The sequence below is a fragment of the Stegostoma tigrinum genome, chromosome 9, assembly GCF_030684315.1.
Source record: "Stegostoma tigrinum isolate sSteTig4 chromosome 9, sSteTig4.hap1, whole genome shotgun sequence".
NCBI lineage: Eukaryota > Metazoa > Chordata > Chondrichthyes > Orectolobiformes > Stegostomatidae > Stegostoma > Stegostoma tigrinum.
In genome coordinates this window covers 32,205,485-32,227,396 of record NC_081362.1, presented here as the reverse complement: position 1 = coordinate 32,227,396, position 21,912 = coordinate 32,205,485, and the positions used below count along the sequence as shown (strand labels likewise).

The 21,912-nt window shown below is 41.2% G+C and overlaps 1 protein-coding gene across 2 annotated transcripts in view; it reads right to left on the bottom strand.

Moving 5' to 3' along the window:
- tulp4a (TUB like protein 4a) overlaps positions 1-21,912 on the bottom strand; it is a 599,754-nt gene that overhangs the window by 26,978 nt on the left and 550,864 nt on the right. For both annotated transcript variants that reach the window (XM_048535765.2, XM_059648470.1), the window contains one exon: positions 3,534-6,019. In XM_048535765.2, coding sequence (XP_048391722.1) covers positions 3,534-6,019 — 2,486 coding nt within the window. The remainder of the gene's footprint in view (positions 1-3,533; positions 6,020-21,912) is intronic.

Below are 21,912 nucleotides of genomic sequence, written 5' to 3'. Positions count from 1 at the left end.
TTAAAGTTGGTGAATCTACTACCGTTGCAGGCAAAACGTTCCATTCCCTTACTACTCTCTGAGTAAATAAACTACCTCTGACACCTGTCCTATATCTTTCACCCCTCAATTTAAAGCTATGCCCCCTCGTGCTCACTGTCACCATCCTAGGAAAAAGGCTTTCCCTATCCACCCTATCTAACCTTCTGATTATTTTATATGTTTCAATTACGTCACCTCTCAACCTTCTTCTCACTAATGAAAACAGCCTCAAGTCCCTCAGCCTTTCCTTATAAGACCTTGCCTCCATACCATCCTAGTAAATCTCCTCTGCACCCTTTCCAAAGCTTCCACATCCTTCTTATAATGCGGTGTCCAGAACTGTATGCAATACTCCAAGTGCGGCCGCACCAAAGTTTTGTACAGCTGCAGCATAACCTCTTGGTTCCGGAACTCGATCCCTCTATTAATAAAAGCTAAAACACTGTAGGCCTTCTTAACAGCCCTGTCAACCTGGCTGGCAACTTTCAAGGATCTGTGTACATGGACCCTGAGATCTCTCTGCTCATCTGCACTACCAAGAACCTTACCATTAGCCCAGTACTTTGCATTCCGGTTACTCCTACCAAAGTGCATATTAAACTCCATTTGCCACCTCTCAGCCCAGCTCTGCAGCTTATCTATGTCTCTCTGTAACCTACAGCATCCTTCGTCACCATCCACAACTCCACCGACCTTAGTGTCGTCTGCAAATTTACTAACCCATCCTTCTACGCCCTCATCCGCATTTTGTACAATAGCCTTGTGTGGGGTACCTTATCGAATGCCTTGCTGAAATCCATATACACCACATCAACCGGTTTACTCTCATCTACCTGTTTGGTCACCTTCTCAAAGAACTCAATAAGGTTTGTGAGGCACGACCTAACCTTTACAAAACCGTGCTGACTATCTCTAATCAAATTATTCTTTTCTAGATATTATATATCCTATCCCTTATAACCTTTTCCAACGCTTTACCAACAACTGAGGTAAGGCTCACTGGTCTATAATTACCAGGGTTGTCTCTACTCCCCTTCTTGAACAGGGGAACCACATTTGCTATCCTCCAGTCGTCTGGCACTATTCCTGTAGACAATGACAAATTAAAGATCAATGCCAAAGGCTCGGCAATCTCCTCCCTGGCTTCCCAGAGGATCCGAGGATAAATCCCATCCAGCCCAGGGAACTTATCTATCTTCACACTCTGTAGGATTTCTAACACCTCTTCCTTCTGAACCTCAATCCCACCTAGTCCAGTAGCCTGTATCTCAGTATTCTCCTTGACAATATTGTCGTTTTCTAGAGTGAATACTGTTGAAAAAGTGTCGAAAAACCCCTTAAGAGTTGCAGAGAAGTGGAGGAGTGGATTGGGAGGCAGATGCTGAGAGAAACTTTTTAGTTGCATTTGTTTAGATGGAGCGGTTTTTCTCTAGTGCATTCAGGAAGGATTCCTGACACAGTATTGAGATAGACCATCACGAGTAGAGGCCACTTTGAATTTGGTGCTTGTCAATGAACGGGCCAAGTTTTAGTCCTGTTCGTTGGAGAGCATTTAGGTGGTAGCGATAATAACTCAGTTACTTTTACAATCCTCATGGAAAAGGACAGGTACATACAGCAGAGTAAGGTTTATATAACTGTGGGAAGGGTAAATATAATTCTGTTAGCCAAGAACTGGGTACATAAAATGGGAACTGATGCTGTCAGGGAAGAGCACCATAAAAATGTGGAGATTGTTTAAGGAATACATGCTGCGTGCGATTGATATGTCTATCCCCAGCAGCCAGGGAAGATGCAGTTGAGTGAGGGAGCCTTGGTTCTCAAAAGGGGCCCAACGACTAGTTAAGAGGAGGAACGATGCTTATATAAGGTTTAGAAAACATGGATTGGAAAAGGCTCTAGAGGGATACGAGTTAGCCAGGAAAGAGTTGAAGAAAGGGCTTAGCAGAGCTATAAGCAGGCATGAGAAAACCTTGGCAGATAGGATCAAGGAAAACTCCCAAGGCTTTTTCGACGTACATGAGGAATAAGAGAATGATTGGAGTAAGGGTAGGGCTGATCAAGGATTGTAAAGGGAATTTGTTCACCTGAAGAAATAGGAGAATTCCTTAATGAATACACTTCTTCAGTATTCACTCCTGAGAAGGACCTAGGTGTGGGGGAGGAGAGTGTCAAGCAGGTTGGTAGACTAGGGGAGTTGGATGTAAGTGAGGAAGGTGTACTAGGAATTTTGAAGAACTTGAAGATAATTAAGTCTCCCTGGCACCTCTTCAAAAAATTCTAAAAGGGACATTGATAGGATTCAGAGCTGGGCTGAGAAGTGGCAGGTGGGGTTTAACCCTGAAAAGTGTGAGGTGATTCATTTTGGAAGGACAATCTTCAAAGCAGAATACAGGGTTAACGGAAAGATTCTTGGCAGTCCAGAGGAGCAGAGGGATCTTGGAGTTCATGTTCACAGCTCCCTGAAAGCTGCCACCCAGGTAGATAGAGTTGTTAAGAAGGCATATGGTGTGTTAGTTTTCATTAATAGAGGGATTGAGTTTAACAGCCGTGAAGTTGTGCTCCAGCTATACAAAACCCTGGTTCAGCCACATCTGGAGAATTGTGTCTAGTTCTGGTTGCCTCATTACAGGAAAGATGTGGAAGTATTGGAAAATGTGCAGAGGAGATTTATCAGGATGTTGCCTTGAATGGAGGGAAGGTCTTATGAGGAAAGGTTGCGAGAGCTCAGGCTTTTCCCTTCAGAACGACAAAGGATGAGAGGTGATTTGATAGAAGTGTACAAAATGATCAGAGGTATAGATAGAGTGGACAGCCAGAGACTTTTTCCTCAGGTGGAGGTAACTATTACAAGGGAGCATAGTTTTACAGTGAGTGGTGGTAGATATAGGGGAGATGTCAGAGGTAGGTTCTTTACTCAGAGAGTGGTAGGGGCGTGGAATGCAATGTTGGAGAAGGTAGTTGGCCTCATTAGGCGCATTTAAGCGGCTATTAGATAGGCATATGGATGATAGTATAAGGTTGGGGTGAAGGTTAGGTAGACCTTAGGTTTAGAGCAAAAGTTTGGCAACAGCCAATGTTGGCTGGATAACCTTATTGACAACTACTGGAGAGTCTTGCTGAGGGTTTTGTGATGGGATTACAGCTTCAGAAGAATTAGAAATAAAGCCTGAAAAGCTGCAATGGGAGATGCACCATAACTTATGGGATATGATGGGCCGAAGGACCTGTACTGTGCTGTTCTATGATGTATGTTCTACGTTCTATCCTTTCATTAAGAATATATCGCCCTGAAAGTTCTTTGCACTTACAACTTTCAGTATTTTGCCTTCTTGAGCAACTAGCCACAGCACCTTCTTATGGGTATCATAAAGCACCATACCAAAACCCTTCCATTGATGCTTTGTACATCAAACCAGCACCCTCTCATTGTTTCATGAGCACCTAAAATGTTTAAACTGTAATGAACAAATTAAGACCACAAATTGCAACAACACACTATTTTACAATACCTGTCGTCCTTCCAACTCAATTTGGAAGTTTTTTGCTGACTCTTGTGTCACTCTTCCTCCAAAGTCCAACTGATATACTTGTGTTGCCTCATTCCAGAGTGGCTGCTTGTTAGCCATTATATACACAAATCCTTGATTCCCCAACTTCCCGTCCTCTTTTTCATTTGCCCTTCGACATTTCAGCTCATCAGTTTCATTTGTTGTCCTTAAGTTTCTTTTTGTTTTCCAAACCTTTTTGGTGCTCTGGCTCTGATTCATGAACTCATCTCCACTGATGAATAACTCTGGCTCACTTTCTGAACTGTCTTGAAACTCACTCATTTTATTCAGCTTTTTGGATTTTATCAGGTCTTTTTGGCTTTTGATTTTTTTCTTTTCTCTTCCTAGTCTAGGGCTGGAAATGAGAGAATTGAAGTCTGTAAGCGCCTTTGCCTCTTTTTTCATTTTTCCTTCTGTTACAGCTCGCATATTTGCCTCCTCCGGTCTGTTGTCCAACCGTTTATGGCTTTTCTTGTCATATCTATCTGTTCGCAGAGGCACAGGAGATTCTGTCAGAGACAGGACTTCTTGGAAGTTATCTGCTGTTTCTGTAATTGCTTCAGTTCCTGTGTGTTGAAACTCTGATGAAAAAGGAGGCATTCCAGCTTTCTCAACAAGTGAGTCTGTTTTTGAGCTCAACATCCCCTGTGAACTATGCATTAGAGAACAAGCACTGTAATTATTCCATTGATGTAATGTAATCGGAGAAAGCTGTAAACCAGAAAATGTATTATTAGTTGGATACATTGGTGGCAATGGGCAACAGCCAATGCTGGCTGGACAACCCGATTGGACAACTACAGGAGAGTCTTGCTGTGGGTATTGTGGTGGGATTAGAGCTTCCGAAGAAGGAAATGAAGCCTGAAAAGCTGCTACAGGAGATGCACTGTAACTTACTGGATATGGTAAAGTGAATCCAAAGTTCGACTGGAAAGTGACTGTTGGCCTGTTAGGAGATTTAATAGGAATGATTGGTACATGAGGTATTTCCACATGTGATTGCTCCAGAATGAGAACTGGTGGTTTATGACACCCTGTTGCAGAAATCTGAGCTGGTTGTTCTTGTGGAATCCAAATTTCCTCACTTGCTGCATGGTCCCACTGATATGGGAGTGGTTGCTTCATGCTTATGTTGATCTCATTATTTAACGCAATATGTCTAATGGATTTCTCAATTTGGTAATGTTGCAAAATAGGTTCATCCTCACTGAAAGCATTATTAACATATTCAGTTCTATCATGACAGTTGTCTGGAGCACTTAACAGATTATAGGATGACTGAGAAGAGAGGGGTGATGTACTAGATGAGTGGACAATTACAGTGCTGAGCTGAGAGCCAATCCCAGTAGGCAGTTCTGATCTAGTAATAATGTTACTATTGTCGCTTCCATTGTTGATGCACTGAGTGCAAGTGTAGCGAGCAGGGGGAGATCTGAGAGAGTTTTGCTGGCATTGTGCAGATACAGAATTGTTTTTTGGTTTGTGGCCATGTTGAACAACCCTATGTGAATCCAACAGCTGAGACACCTTTGCCATGGCATCTTTGCTGTCACGTCGCAATGGCACTTGTATAGTGTTACTATCAACATGCTGATTTCTATTGATTGTATCAGGATAAGGTGGTGGATCCCCACTCGGAATAACACAGTGAGCAACACTCAGCCTATTTAGTGTGCCATATACCTGTTGTACCTTTTTAGCATCTGCTGAAGGCAACTGTAAAGGTGATTGGCCCAGGCCTGGAAGTGTATACATATTTTGACTGCTTGATATTCTCATGCGAGGCCTACACACTTCTTCGACATTTCCACTGCTATCAAATGTTGTGATTCTTTCATAGCCTAGAGGGGTTTGAAGATGTCCAGTAGGAAAGAGGGAGAAATCTGCTTTTTTCAGACAAATGTTTACTGGTGGAGTAGTAGTAGAAGTGGCTGCAGAAGCTGCTGTAGTCCCTGGATATGGAGGAGGTGGATGTGCATTTATATTCGCTAATTGCACTTCGGGAGTTGTACAAAATGCCATCATATTGCCTTCCTGCAACTGTGGCACTGTTCGTATTGACTTGATTTTCTGAGAGTGGTCAGGTTCTCGTTCGACATGCTCCATATTGGAAATCTGCACAATCCCCGCAAGCTGCGGTGATTGCTGTTGTAATCCACCAGTCATTCGGTTCATTTCCAAACTTCCAAAAATTGCTTGTCCTGGATTTGAAAGCCTGTTAGAAATTTCACACTGGCTGGAACTGTCCAAACCTTGTTCTGTTGCACCTGCAACAGCTGTTTGATTTGTTAAAATATCAAGTTGCACATTCTGATTGGCGAGTAAAGACTGAACTAGTCCAATACTCTGGGTAGGGGACATTGCTTGAGCAGAACTATGGATTGGTGCAATGGGAATGTTAACAGTGCAAGGAGGATTGTTTTCTGGAACTCCAGTTGTTCCATTCACTGTGTGGAGAGAAGAAAAAGAAAAAAAGTTCTTGAAAATAGGCAAAATATTTGCTTGACCCAATGAAAAGCATATACTGCCATTTTTCTAACAACATTCAATTGTATTGTTTGCAGCACATACTTTGTACAGTTTTGAGAAAATTTAATCAAGCTTTTTAGTTTGTCTATGTATTTCTATACTCAATAAAAGTGAATATTTGAAGAGGAGGTATAATAAGCAGCACAATACAGTGGATACAATATTAATCAGAAGGAAATTTGAATAGATAATATGAAAGGCATAGTAGGAATATGAGAAAAGACTAGAAGTCAACATTACACTTAATTGAATCGTAAAACATTGTATAACCATAAAAATTGCATGAGGTTAGCTCAGGAAATTTGTTAGGTCTGTGTAGGAATCAAGGGGACATTTTCATGGAGAGGAGAAGGAAAAGATTAAACTAAATATGTCTTTGTATCTGCCTTCACAGGTTGGTACAGGTTACATTTACGCAGGAAAGGGAAGTTATGGATGGGATAATAGAAGATGTCTTGTACTAAAAAGTGTCATTGAAAGTCAACTGCTCTGAACTGTTCCTGAGAGAAGTGAGATAGAAATAGACACACATTGCTCATAACTTTTAATCATCACTGGATATGGAAAACTGTAGGGTTGCAAATGTTGTATCACTACTAAAGGGATTGTTAGTTAAGGGTTAAAGCTTTAGCCATATAGTCTGTCCTAAGTGAAGTTAGAATTAACAAACAAGGAATCCAGATTGCCAAGGTTAACAACTATCAGAAGCAGTAGGTGCGGAACAGACAAAGCCTACAGTGGCTATGGGAAAAAAAGATAATATGAGCATTGTGTTGAAGTTTGGGAAATATAACTGTGATTGTAATGTGCATGCTGTAATCTGTGTAAAGCTTGAAGCAGGTCTGTAATTCAGCAGAGCAAGCTTGAACCTCTGTCAAAACTTCTTTCCAACTGTTCTTATGAATATATCACTACATTTAAAAAAAATGCAACCAAACCAAGAAATTATTGTCAGTCAGCTTAACATCAGTAGATGGGCAGAAATTGGAAACCATTATCTAGGCCAGACATTGTCTAATGGCAAATCATGCCTGGCTAATGCGATTGAATTCCGTGATGAAGTTGCAGAGATTAATCTAAGAAGTGCATAAATTGGACATAATTACTTTCAGAACACTTTTTGCAAAAATTATTAAAAATAAAAAAACTATTAGATGGGCATGATTGTCAGATTAGATCTGGTGTGACGTGGAATTCCTCAAGCATCAGTTTTCTGTCCATTTTAGAAATAACTTCTGCGAAAATGGAAGAATATGCCACCGAAATCAGAGAAGTAGCACTAGTTAAATTGCTCTGAGAATCAGCACGGACATGTTGGGCAAACAGCCACCTTCTATGCTTGTAACAATTCAGCGCTCATGACTTGAACTTGATAGGAGAATAATAGAAATGAGTGTTATTATTGACTTCAGGACAACATAGACAAGTTGATGATGTGTGAAGAAGCATGGCAGACGAAATTCAATGCAGCAATGTTCATGAGGAGCTATTATTGAAAGACAGTAAACTGTAAATGTCATAATTATCAAAAATGTGGATTCATGGGAAGAACTTGGTGTCCACATACAAAATCCTTAAAAGATGGCAGGACATGTTGATAAAATTGTTATAAAGAGGTTTAGGGTGATGCAGAATTTAACAAACACATCTTTACAAATCACTGATTAGGACTAGAGTGTCATGGAAAATTATGAATACCCTTTTAAAAAAAAAATGTAAAGGCAGGGTGGGATCAACTAATGGTTGATCTCAAATGGTTGCTGAAAATGTGCCTGATGTAACAGTCACAAATACTTTTTATTGTAATCCATAATCCCACTTGAATGGAGCCAGAGGGACCTATTAGCTGCATACACTGCTCAATTCACTAAACACACTGCAAACTATAATGCCAGTATATCACAAACAACATCTAACATTCATAAAAATTAGAAATTGAATGCACTGGAAAAATTCAGTAGGTTTGGTAATATTTGAGGAGAGAGTTAATGGCTCTTTTGATGCTGCCTGGCCTGCTGTGTTCCTCCAGCTCCATAGTCTGTTATCTTGGACTCCAGCATTTGCAATTCTTGCTATCTCCACCTGAAAGGTTCTGGGAACCTAATCGCAAAACCTCAATCCACATCAAGAAACTCTACTTCTGCACCACATCCTGTCTGAAAATTTTCACCCACTGATACACTTCTTTCTCTCTTGCAGGACAAAGTAGCACATAACCCTAGGGCAACACAGGCAACTAATCAGTGAGGCTGCATTTTTTCAGCCGCATGGAGGAGATAGTGCTCACCATTTAGGCTATGTGCTGCAAGCAAAGCTGACAGAATATAATGCTAACACAGAAAATGCCAGAGAAACTTTGCAGTCTGGCAGTATCAGCGGGGAGAGAAATATCATTAATATTTCAAGTCTGGCATGAACAAGAATGATATAGTCTGTATCTAATCTATCTTTTCAAATTTTACTTATCCCTTATCCTTCAATCTCTTCAGATATACAAGCTCCAAAGGGTACAACAACCAGGGATCCTCTGCTTTGTAACAACACCACGTCTATAACCACAATCTTATCTTTTTATCTTTCTACTTTTGGATTCCCAAGAAATACCCTAGAAGGTCAAGAAGTGCAGGACATTAATGATGAAAGAAAGATGATCTCGTACTTGCAGCAGTTACAAATAACATTAGCAATTTCAAGAGAAGGCTCCTCCTGGCTCCCAGTGGTCAAGGAAAACATGATGAATACATAGTTAAGAAAGAAATCACAGATTAAATTGAGGTAAAAGTAATAGTTCTGAAGAATGCTACCTAACAAAGGCTTTGGTAGAGACTCATTGTCACATTCTTCTTTAACTGAGAGTGGCCTGGTCTCCTCTTTGCTGCCACAACGGCTGTAGTGCATCTCCCTCTCATTTTGCAACCACAAGAAAGTGTAGCCATGATCGAAAGCAAGAAGGATCATTAAAGTCACAACTCGCCACATGCAGCACAACTTCCTGCAGCCTTCAGAAACTTTAGCCAATTCCTCAAAACATTAAGCATTTCTACAAAATCAAACATAGCTAATGCTTAGCAAGTCACCTGCAAATGGCTGATGACCCTTGTGAATAGCACTAATCAAGGTTCTTTTCTGCTGCTGAAAGCATGTTCAGCTGTCTGGAGTTAAGAGGGCATTAGCAAGAATGACGAGGTTGAAAACAGGCTTTTGTCAGCATAATACATTGACTTATTTCAGAATTGACTTATTCTGTATGTTTATGTTGCATACTTGAAATGCTCACATCAAATGGCATCCTTCGAGGACATGATCAGAAATGTTGAGGTTCTTCTGCGCTGCACTATTAGCCTTGCCCTACCCAGGCACAGTAGGCCCCTAGAACCCTGGTTCTGGTTGGTGGGGCCTGATGCACCAATATACAGGTGCTGGCACGCATCAAAGTGTGCTGTGGAGTTTAGCTTAGATTCCCTACAGTGTGGAAACAGGCCCTTCAGCCGAACAAGTCCACACCGCCTCTTGAAGCATCCTACCCAGACCCATCCCCCAATAACCCACACACCTCTGAACACTATGGGCAATTTAGCACGGCCGATCCACCTAGCCTGCACATCTTTGGACTGTGGGAGGAAACCGGAGCACCCGGAGGAAACCCACGCAGACACAGGGAGAATGTGCAAACTCCACACAGTTACCCAAGGCTGGAATCGAACTCAGGTCCCTGGTGCTGGGAGGCTGCAGTGCTAACCACTGAGCCACCATGCCATGTTTTGTTATCTGCACCAGAGTAAGAGGGCAGCATGGTGGCTCAGTGATTAGTACTGTTGCTTTGCAGCGGCAGGGGCTCAGGTTTGATTCTAGCCTCGGGTGACTGTCTGTGTGGAATTTGCACATTCTCCCAGTTTCTGCGTGGGGTTTCTTCCAGGTGCTCCAGTTTCCTCCCACAGTCCAAAGATGTGCGGTTTAGATGGATTGGCCGCACTAAATTGCCTGTACTGTTCAGGGTAGTTGGATTTGCCACGGGAAATAAAGGGTTACAGGGATATGGTAGAGGGTGGGTGGGGTGGGAGGCTTTTCGGAGAGTCGGTGTGGACACAATGGGCCAATTGTCTGTTTCTATGATTTCTAAGGATTCTATGATTATTTTATGATAAGAGGTAATACTGCACAGAGGGTTACTTGACCCATCAAGTTTAGCTGGTTTTCTGTAGACCTACCCAGTTTGCCACTTTCAGCCATGGTATATGTGTAGCCCTCCAATTTATGTCCCTTGTGTGCCAGTCCAATCTTTTTTCAAAATCATTGATTATCTCCATTTTCACTGCTGTCATAGGTAGGGAGTTGCCGGTTATTAGCATTCAGAACTTAAAAAATATTTTTGCACATTATCTCTTGTACCTTTTGCCCAAACCCCTAAGTCTATGACCTCCAGCCCTGGTGTTATCTGCTATTTGGAACAGTTTTCCTCCGTTTACTTTATCCAAATCTGTTGTAATGAAATACATCTATAAGATCTCTTCCTCCCTCCCCGTGCCAACATCCTTTGCTCCAATGAGAATAACTCCACCTTCTAAATTTTCTTTTACATAGAATTATTCTGATAAATATTCACTCTCCCAAGGACCCTCTCATCCTTTCTGTAGTGTTGTCATGAGAAATGTATGGGGAATTGAAGAGAAGAAATCAAATGGCTTAGTCAACAGGTTAACTGTTCACTTCCGTATGTCCTGCCAAATTCAAAAATTCATTCACATAAACCCCAAGATTCCTTTATGCCTACACATTCTATCAAATTGTTCTTAATTATACATTATTGCGAAGTTGGGTAGAGTATTGGTAGATTAGAAGGCAGGACATTAGAATTTGTTTGTATAATGACGCTGTGGTGGTGGTGGGGGGGGGAAGTGGGGTTCCATGGTCCCTTTAAAATATGACATGTTTTTTCTGCTTGGAGGTTTAAAGAAATATCTGTAAGAAGCAGTAGGCACACAGCTCCCAAAATTGGAACATTTGTATCAAAAGGCCATATAGTTAGCAACACAGGCTTGTTCTATTATTCAGCAACTAGTTTGAATTAGCCAATTAATTTAAACCAGGCACTTAGATTTAAATTTAATTGGTTTTTTTTGTCTCTAAAGTCTCTTTTGACAACCTGAGACCAATCCTATTGTAAGAAATTGATAGGTCACCAAGGGTATAAAAGAGGAAAGTATTTGAAAATTGGTGTGAGAGCAACTGACATAGAATAGGTTCACTACAGTGTGGAAACAAGCCCTTCAGCCCAATGAGTCTACAGCAACCCACAGAGCATCTCACCCAGACCCATTCCCCTGTTACCCACCTAATCTATACATCCCTGAACACTATGGGCAATTTAGAATAGCCAATCCACCTAGCCTGCGCATCTTCAAATTGTGGGAAGAAACTGTTGCACATGGAGGAAACCTACATAGACACGGGGAGAACATGCAAACTCCACACAGACAGTTGCCCAAGGGTGGAATGAAACCTGGGTCCCCGGCACTGTAAGGCAACAGTGCTAACCATTGAGCAACCGTGCTGCCCACAACATCTGTTCAAGTTACAACCAGCAGCCTTAAAGAGAAAATTATTGGCTCTCATAGAATTCTTGACATTCTCAGAAAACCATCATGTGACTAAAGGTACCGTGGCACTCTTAGCTAATGTTTCTGACACAAGAATTTAGCGGCAAAAGATGTTCCTGACTGAAGAACAGCAACAATGCACAGAGCATTCCGGAAGACGTATCCTGGCTGTAATTTTGAGAAACTAAGCTTTAAGTTTTTTTTATTAATTTGGTTTATATAAATGGGACTTGTATTTATCACAAATAAGTATCTTAGAATTTAGCTTTATTTGGGAATACTTAGTAGTTGAAGGGAATTGATGGGTTTGTTAATAGTTCTGTTAATTTGTTCATTGTTAGAGAAGGATAAATAAATTGTTAATTGGTGATTGGTGATTGTGGGGCGACTGTCAAGAGTTCATTTCATTTCACTTCCCCTTTATAACAGATTGAGGATGAGATGCAGGTTATACCACTTTTCACATTTATTTTAACAGGTTACGGGGTGCATTGCTCTGGGCATTTCGGTTTTAGTTATCAGGGAGGGTCAACCTCCGCCTATTATAATATCACCATTCCCTATTTCTTCTGCCAAAAAACACATCTTGCACCTCTCTTTACTAAATTTCCAACTGTCACATATCTACTCATTCTATCAGGCTATCCTCTGTCTAATTTGTATCATCCTCACTGTTTGCCGCACCTTATTAATTTGGTATTAATTATTTACTCTGTTTTCCAACATACAAGTTTTTTTAATATAGAATCTCTACAGTGTAGAAGCACGCCCTTGGCCCAAAAGGTCTTCACCAACCCTCACAGCATCCCACCCAGACTCTTTCCCCAAACCAACCTAATCTACACACCCCTGAACACTGTGGGCAATTTAGCCTGGCCAATCCACCTAGCTTGCATATCTTTGGACAGTGGCAAGAAACTGGTGCACCTGGAGGAAACCGACGCAGATACGGGGAGAATGAGCAAACTCCACACAGACAGTTGCCCAAGGGGGAATTGAATCCAGGCTCCTGGTGCTGTGAGGCAGCAATGCTAACCACTGAGCCACTATTTACTGTTATTTACAGTATGTTATTTACCTGCAATTAAAAATGTAGCACTCCAAGGCTAACCTTTGTAAAACATCATTGTTTACCACCCGCCTTTCTGAAAAACAATAATTCACCATATGTAATGATGGGCTTAAAACTGATATTTCCAAACTAGACCATTAAAGGTTAATGGATAATTGGATATGACAATGAGTAACTGAGGCAAAGTGAAAACATACTTGGAGTAAAAATAAACAGCTCGGTTTGATTCAGATGTAACTGCATAACCTTAATTGTTCTGAGAACCATTTTTTGTTTGTTAACAAGGAGCCATCTGTACATGTACTACAAAATGGCAATACAGCACATAATCAGAATAATATTTATGTCAAAGACTTTATCCCTCTTGACTTTCTCCTCAGACTAGGTTTGAGAGACCGGGGGCATGAACTTCATCATTAGACTGGGATTTGTGACAGTAGCACTGTGGAATGAGCTCCAACTACCAGCTGTCCAAAGTCCTTGGCATGAAGACAAGGCAGTGAGACTCATTAGTTTGTGTATGCATAAAATAGTTTCAGGTAATAGATTTGCTCATTGTTTATGATTTACATAAATAATTTGAAGTTGGAGACCATGTGTAGCGTGTCAAAATTTGCAGATGACAGTAACATGGGTGCGCAGAGGACTCAAAGTTTATAGAGGGATATAGATAGATTAAGTGAGTGGGTGAAGATCTGGCAGATGGAATTCCATGTTGATAAATGTGAAGTCATCCATTTTGGTAGGAATGGCAGTAAAAGGGACTATTACTTAAATGGTAAAAAATTGCAGCATGCTGCTGGGAAGAAGGACCCAGGTGTCCTTGTGCATGAATTGCAGAAGGTTGGTTTTGCAGGTACAGCAGGTAATTAAGAAGGCAAATGGAATTTTGTCCTTCATTGCTCGAGGGATTTAGTTTAAAAGCAGGGAGGTTATGTTGCAGCTGTATAGCGTGCTGGTGAGGCCACACCTAGAGTACTGCATGCAGTTTTTATCTCCTTACTTGAGGAAGGATGTACTGGTACTGAAGGGAATGCAAAGGAGATTCACTAGGTCAATTCCAGAGATGAAAGAGTTGGTTTATGAAGAGAGGCTGAATAGACTGGGATCATATTCATTGGAATTTAGAAGAATGAGGGAATATTTTATAGAAACATATGAAATTATGAAGGGAATAGATAAAATAGAAGCAGGGAGGTTGTTTCCACTGGCGGGTGAAACTAGAACAAGATGACATCGCCTCAAAATTAGGATTGAATTGAGGAGAGGTGTCTTCACCCAAAGGATTGTGAATTGGTGGAATTCCCTGCCCAGTGAAGTAGTTGAGGCTTCCTCATTGCATATTTTTAAAGATAAGATAGATAGTTTCTTGAATATTAAAGGAATTAAGGGTTATGGTGAGACGGCGGGTAAATGAAAATGAGGCCATAAAAAGATCAACCATTATCTTGCTGAATGTTGGAGCAGGCTTTAAGGGCCAGGTGGCCTACTACTGATCCTGGGTCTAACGTTCATTGTTTTGTATATATGTATACATAAAGTAGAATAAGCTTTTATATTGGATGTGTACTGAAGAGCTCATGTTTGTTTGTGTTCCTATTAATCAGACCTGAAAGAATCCATTAGATACTTTCAGCCTAACAATGCACCATGGCACATAGTTTTCGGTCCTTAAGTAATTTATCTTCTGAATACAACTACCCAGGTTCAATTTTGTTAATTCACCTTTATATGCCACTTCATCAAACACATCTTTAAAATCCGTTCGGACAACATCCGTTGCACCCCCGATCATAGCAAACAAAAAAATTGAAATGGATTGGTCAAACACAGTCTGCCTATTACAAAACCACACTGCCTCTTTTGATTAACTCAAACCTCTTCAAGTGCTTGTTACTATTTTCCTCCATTAACTGTTTGTAAAATCTTGCCTACAATTGAAATAAAATCATTGGGAATATCTTGAATATGGGCGTCACATCCATACTTTTCAATGCTCTGTACCCAACCCATAACAAGGGTGATTCGACAATTATGATAAATCCTTTTGCTATTTTCATCTTCCATTTCCCTTGGCAATCTGGGTTGCAAACCAGGTTGCAAACTCAACAGGGATTAAGAGCCACCCTTAAAAATAGACATCTTTTCCACTACATTCTGTCTCTTCATTTTCATCTCATCCATCCTTCTACCATAACTACTTCCTCAAGAATGCTGGAATTGAGAAAGTGCAACTTCTTTCTTTAAACAGCATCTGTTAGTTCCTACCTTAGAATTAACTGAGGCTCTGAAAAAAAAAGTAGTGTTGGAGGTAACATAGTGTGGAGCTGGAGGAATACAGCAGACCAGGCAGTAACAGAGGAGCAGTAAAGTTAATGTTCAAGAAGGGTCTTGACCCGAAATGTCAATTTACCTGCTCCTCTGATGCTACCTGGCTTGCTGTGTTCCTCTAGCTCCACACTGTTATCTCTGATTCCAGCACTGGCAGTTCTCACTATCTCAAAGTGGTGTAGGAAACTGAAATTTCCTTGTATTTAATGTGCAGCATGAAATTTGACTTAATTGCAGTTACAGAAGTAACCAGCTTGCTAAATTTCTAGCATATCAAAACAATAGAAAAGGTCACAAGGGACTGCACTTATCCTAGCATTTTGAAGGCAGCATGATGGCTCAGTGGTTACTACTGCTGCCTTACAGCGTTAGGGACCTGGGTTTGATTCCAGCCTTGGGTGACTGTCTGTGTGGAACTTGCATATTCTCCATGCATTTGTGTGTGTGGGTTTCCTCCCACAGTCCAAAGATGTGCAGGTAAGATGGATTGATCTTTGCTAAATTGTCCATAGATTCCAGGGATGTGCAGGCTAGGTAGATTAGCCATGGGGAAACGTCGGGTACAAGTGGGATGCTGCTCGGGGTGGACTCGATAGGTCAAATGGCTTCCTTCCACACTGTAGGGGTTGAGTAGTTAGCTGCAGTCATTGGCTGCAAGGTTTTAGACAGGTGAATTGTTCCACCATAGATTATCAGCCTCCAAAATAAGGTATTTTTGCATTGGGGAGATGGGAATTGAGTTGCAGAGGAAGAAGATCCAAGCAAATGAGTAACTACCTTCTTGAGAAATTACCAGGAGTTCCTCTACATCAGCCTGAGGGAAGAATAAAGACTGTTACTACCAAAAACTACAAAACATCAGGAATGAACACCCTATGACTTCAAACAGCAGGGATTTACCATTCTACAGAAAAGCTTCATGAGCAATAAACATTCTCATCATCAGGTGTATTTTTTTGTTTCAATAATTAATTATTTCAATTAATTAATTAATTAATTAATTAATAATTAATGTATCTCATCTAAACAGCTGTTTCTTACCAAACTCAAGCTGTATAAAAATTGCTTACAAATTTTCTCCTCTTTGCTAGTCTTGCAATTTCACCTGTCATCCATGGTTCCCTAATCTTGCCCTTTCTATCCCTCATTTTCACAGGGACATGTCTGTCTTGCACGCTAATCAACCTCTGATAAGGTTCCCCATGGTAGGCTGATGGAGAAAGTGAAGTTGCATGGGGTCCAGGGTGTACTAGCTAGATGGATAGAGAATTGGCTGGGCACCAGAGAGTTGTAGTGAAAGGGGGTTTCTCAAAATGGAGAACTGTGACCAATGATCTTCCACATGGATCCGTGTTGGGACCACTGTTGTTTGTGATATATATATAAATGATCTTGAGGAAGATACAGACAGTCAGATTATCAAGTTTGCAGGTGGCACTAAAATTGGCGGAGTAGCAGACAGTGAAGGGGGCTGTCGGAGAATGCAGAATATAGATAGATTGGAGAGTTGGGCTGAGAAGTGGTAGATGGAGTTCAATCCAGGCAAATGCGAGGTGATGCATTTTGGAAGATCTAATTCAAGAGCGATCTGTATGGTAAATGGAAATTAGGGGCAGCACGGTGGCTCAGCGGTTAGCACTGCCGCCTCAGAGCACCAGGGACCTGGGTTCAATTCCAGCCTCGGGAACTGTCTGTGCAGAGATTGCACATTCTCCCAGTGTCTGTGTGGGTTTGCTCCGGTTTCCTCCCACAGTCCAAAGATGTGCAGGCTAGGTGGATCGGCCATGCTAAATTGCCCGTAGTGTTCAGGGGTGTGTGAGTTACAGGGGGATGGGTCTGGGTGGAATGTTCCAAGGGGCAGCGTGGACTTGTTGGGCCAGAGGGCCTGCTTCCTCACTGTAGGGAATCTAATCTAATCCCCCAACCCCTTCCCATCCATGTACCCATCCAAATGATTTTTAAAGGTTGCTATTGTACCTGCCTCAACCACTTTCTCTGGCAGCCCATTCTGTACAGGCACTACTCTTGGCGTGAAGAAGTTTCCCCTCAGGTCCTTCTTAAATCTTACCCCTCTACCTTAAACCTATTTTCAATTCCCCATCCATGGGAAAAAGACTATATGCATTAATCCTACCTATGCCCCTCATGATTTTATACACCTCAATAAGGCCACCCCTCAATCTTCTACATTCCAAGGAATTACGCCCTATCCTGGCCAACCTCTCCCTATAGCTTAACCCTACTAATCCCGGCAAAGTCGTCATCAATATTCTTTACACACTTTCCAGTTTAACTATGTCTTTCCTATGACAAGGTGACCAAAATTGTACACAATACTCCACGTGCGGCCTCACCAACATCCTATACAACAGTAACATAATATATTCAATACCTCCACTGATGAAGGCCAGCATGCCAAATGCCTTTTTCACCATCCTGTCTACCTGTGACTGAGATGTTAATGTGATAACATCCCATTGATTTATATACTTCCATAAATTAAAGTCTTTTATCTGCATTTGATTCCTATACAGAGACTTTAATTTATAGAAGTAAACTCTTATCTACCTACACATAGGTATGCAGACACTGCCTTGAAGCTTCCTGCCCAGCTAGGAATTCAGTGCAAAGTTTTTGTAACTCCTTTTCTTCTCACACATCGGTATGCAGGCACTGTCTTAAGCTTCCTGACTGAATTAAAATTAGAATCAAACTGTTTCAAATAGGGTTAGGTGGGGAAAATTTGTAAAGGTGTGAAACCTCTAAAGCATATAACTTCTGTCGCTGGCAAAGGGGCCAGGGCACTGACTTTGTTCTAGCCAGACAAACTGGCAACTTGGAATCTCAATCTGTCCCGGACAACAACTCGAAATCGCCTCCTGCCATTAGTAGCTACTTCACTAGCAATCGATACTATATCCTGGTCTTTTATGTTGTTGATGTAATAATTGCTTGGTATCATGTTTTCGTCTGTTGTAGTAATTCTTTTATGTATCACGCCATTGTAAGTTGTGAAATCGTTTTATGTATCATGTCTTTTGTAAAGTATAAAAAGCGGGGACTGTCTGCTGCTCGGGGAGAATTACTTGCGAGACTCTGCACTCTGTGCCGGGTTGAGTACAGTGATTCTCCACAGCTAGTACTTGCTTGGTAATAAAAGGATTTGTGTTTTTCTAAACAGGTCAGTGTCTTGTTATTGCAGCAGGTCCGTGAGGGTCTTCGAAAATGAACTTGACATGACATTGCTTTCAACAAACTATGTCCTTGAACTTCTCGGTCCCACTGTTCCACAATACTCCTTGCTCATAACAAAACCACACTAGCTGTTCTTGACTAATCTCTGCCTCTCCAAATTCAGACTGATTCTGTCCCTCCAATAGTTTTAGCTGACTAACTGACCTGGTTTATCACTTTCTCCCTTCTTGAATGATGGTGCTATATTGGCTTTCCCCACGTCCATTGGTACCTCTCTGGTGGCCAGGGAGGAATTGAAAATTATTGCCAATGCCTCTACTATTTCTTATTTGCCTCGCTCAACAGCCTGCGATATACTTCATCCAGCCCTGGAGATTTATCTATATTTAAATTTACCAGCCCACTCAGAGCCTCCTGTTGGTCTATGTTAAATCATTTTTAAGTACATCATAGTCATTCTCCCTGATTTCTGGGCCCATAATGTCCCTCTCACTCGTGAATACTGTCACAAAATATTCATTTAAAGCCCTATCTACGTCTTCTGGCTCCATGCACAACTGAAAAGGCACTCTGTGGTAGGGCATTCGCTGCTGCTGTGACTTCTTTTAGACCTTTAGATTTACCTTTTTAAAATATTATTTATACTTCCACAAGAATACTATTGACAAACTTCCGTCAGCTTTTTTTGTTTACTTATATAGCTTTAGTATATTGGTCCCTACTTTTACTTATTCCTATCATTCCTTAGTTTATCGCTTCTTCCAAAACATACACTTTTTAAAATCCTGAACCAATCAATACACCACTTTCCTGCAATGTCAGCATTTGACTTATTTTCCCAATCAGCAGATACTTGAAGCTGTAGATGTTAAACTCAGACTCCCCTTACCCATCTCAATTGAAGCTGAAGAATCTCACCTTACAAACTATTATTAAGGGACCATTTGGTTATGACATGAGTTGTAGCTGTAAATTCACATGAAATTCTAACTGGGATTAGAATGAGGTAGAATGTTTTGGTTAACTGCTTAGCAATAATCACATACATAATTTAAGAATCATTTTCATTTATTCTTATTCAAGAAAGTAGCCAGGTTTGAAAATAAAATGACTTAAACTGCACAATCATGCTCAGATAAAGAGAATTTCTTTGAAAATGCAAATTGCTGAACCAGCATAACACAGCAAGAAAGATACAATAATAGGATTTAATCAATGATGGGAATGAAGCATAGGCTTCGGAGAGAAGATTGGATGGCGCTTGGAAAGATTGCGTACGGTGAACCAGGGAACAGGTGCCTTGCCACTTTTGAGAAGTATGAAAAACAGACCATTTCAGAATTGGTGTAATGTACTATCTTGTAACATACAATCTGATGTATCCTTGTTGCGTTTACAGTGCTACCCAACATTGCCTGAATAAACAATCATTGATCTGTTTCTTGAGGCTCCTGAGATTATTTTGTAAAATAATCTACCACAACACAACGAAAAAAAGCAAAACATATCTTGTCCCCTCTGCTCTGAATTCCCATGGTGCTCTAAATTCCTCAAAACACACTTAGTTGGGCTGTCTCTCTACTTTCCCCCAACTGCTCATGTGAAGCTTTTGCACTTTCAACAGTCCCAGTCTTAAACAGAGCTGAAGTGAACTGAGGAAGACTCACACTTGTTAAGCTTCGATAGTAAACTATACCTGCTGGGGCTTCAGGTGATTGACTGATAACTGGCCCTCAGTCAGCCTATCTAGTAATCAGGAGTTGGAAGTGAGAGCAGAATGTGGCAAAGATACAATCAATAGGAATCTAGAACAGTACAGCACAGTATAGGCCCTTCGGACCACCATGTTGTGCCAACCTATTATCCTACTAAGATCAAACTACCCTGCACACCCTACATTATACTACCATCTCTATGTGCCTATCCAAGAGTCACTTATATGTCTCTGATGTATCTGACTCCACTACCACTGCTGACAGTGCATTCCATGTGCCCACTCCTCTCTATGTAAAGAATTTCCCTCTGACATCTCCCCTATACTTTCCTCCAATCACCTTAAAATTATACTCCTTTGGAATCGTCATTTCCACCCTGGGAAAAAGTCTCTGGGTATCCACTCGATCTATGTCTTTCATCATCTTGTACATCTGCTAAGCAAACTGATAGAGCTGCAGGTTAACAAGTTCTGAATTGACCTTGTCCTAGGACCTTAAATGAGATGACTAACAAAGTGATAGATGCGTTAGTATTAATTTTCCAATTGTAAAATTTACCAGATATTGGAAAGATTCCATCAGACACAGAAAACAGGAAAATATAAATGAGTTAGCTTGACATCTGTGAAAGGTATTAGAATTGATCATTAAAGACATTATAGCTGCACCCTTAGAAAAATCCCATGTAACTAGGAAAGGTTAGTATGACATTATGAAAAGAAAATCAGATTTAACCAACTTTGTTTGCAGCAGCAGAAGTGACGTGACCAACATTGGCGGAAATGATAAGACCGGTGATATCAGTGGATGAGGCTGGGGGGACCACATGGTCAATGGAGACAGGCATATTGTGGGAGGGTTGACAACTTGGGGGTGGAAGAGGCCTTAATTTGGTGGCAAACACGGGTACTTTTAGTGTGCTTACAGTGTTTTTGTGTGTGTGTGTGTGTGTGTGTGTGTGTGTGTGTGTGTGTGTGTGTGTGTGTTTTTGTGTACGTGTGTGTACGCGTGCACATGTTGTGCGTGGAGGCAAGTCGGGCTTCAGTATATCTTTATACAACTATTTTCAGCCAGCAACAGCAAATGGGTCAGCTATCGTGGTCTCAAGATCCCTAGCATTACAGATGCTAGTCTTCAGTCAATTCAGTTCTCTCCATTTGATATTAAGGGTTATGTGCTTGATAAACATCTGGCATTAGTATTGAAGCCCTCCTCCAGGATGAGCTACACTGTAGCCAAGCTATCTCAATGTAACTGTTGCCCAAATTGGAAAATTGCCCTACTCACAATCTGATCTGGACAATTACCAACCACTGCATCAACTCTTAAATAATAGGAAAATGATGGAAATTTTAATCAACAGTCATTTCATGCCACAATTGCACAGCAAACCATGATGACCTATAGGTTCTGCCAGGGACACCTACCTCCTGATCTTATTAAAGCCGTGGTCCAAACATGAATAATAGAGTTGAACTCATGGGGCAAGGTGAGAGTGACAGTCTTTGTCATCAAGTAGCTACCTGACTAAGCATGGCATTAAGGGGCACTTAAAAAATTAAATTCACAGGAATAAGGGGAAAACTCTCCATCAGTGAAAGCCATGCATAGCACAAGGGTGATAGCCATCCCCCGGCCACAGGTGTATGTGTTCCAAGTTTGGGCTTCCAAGTGGCAAGTGGCAGTTACTCAATGGCCACCTCCAATAACAGAATCTAACCATCTCCCCATGACATCCAATGGCACGAACAATGGTGAAACTTTCACATCCTGGGCTTACCAGTGGCAGAAAACTTAAATGAACTGAACAGATGTTCTGAGGAAGGGTCACCAATCCAAAATGTTAACTCTGATTTCGCTTCACAGATGCTGCCAGGCCTGTTGAAAGTTTCCAGCAACAC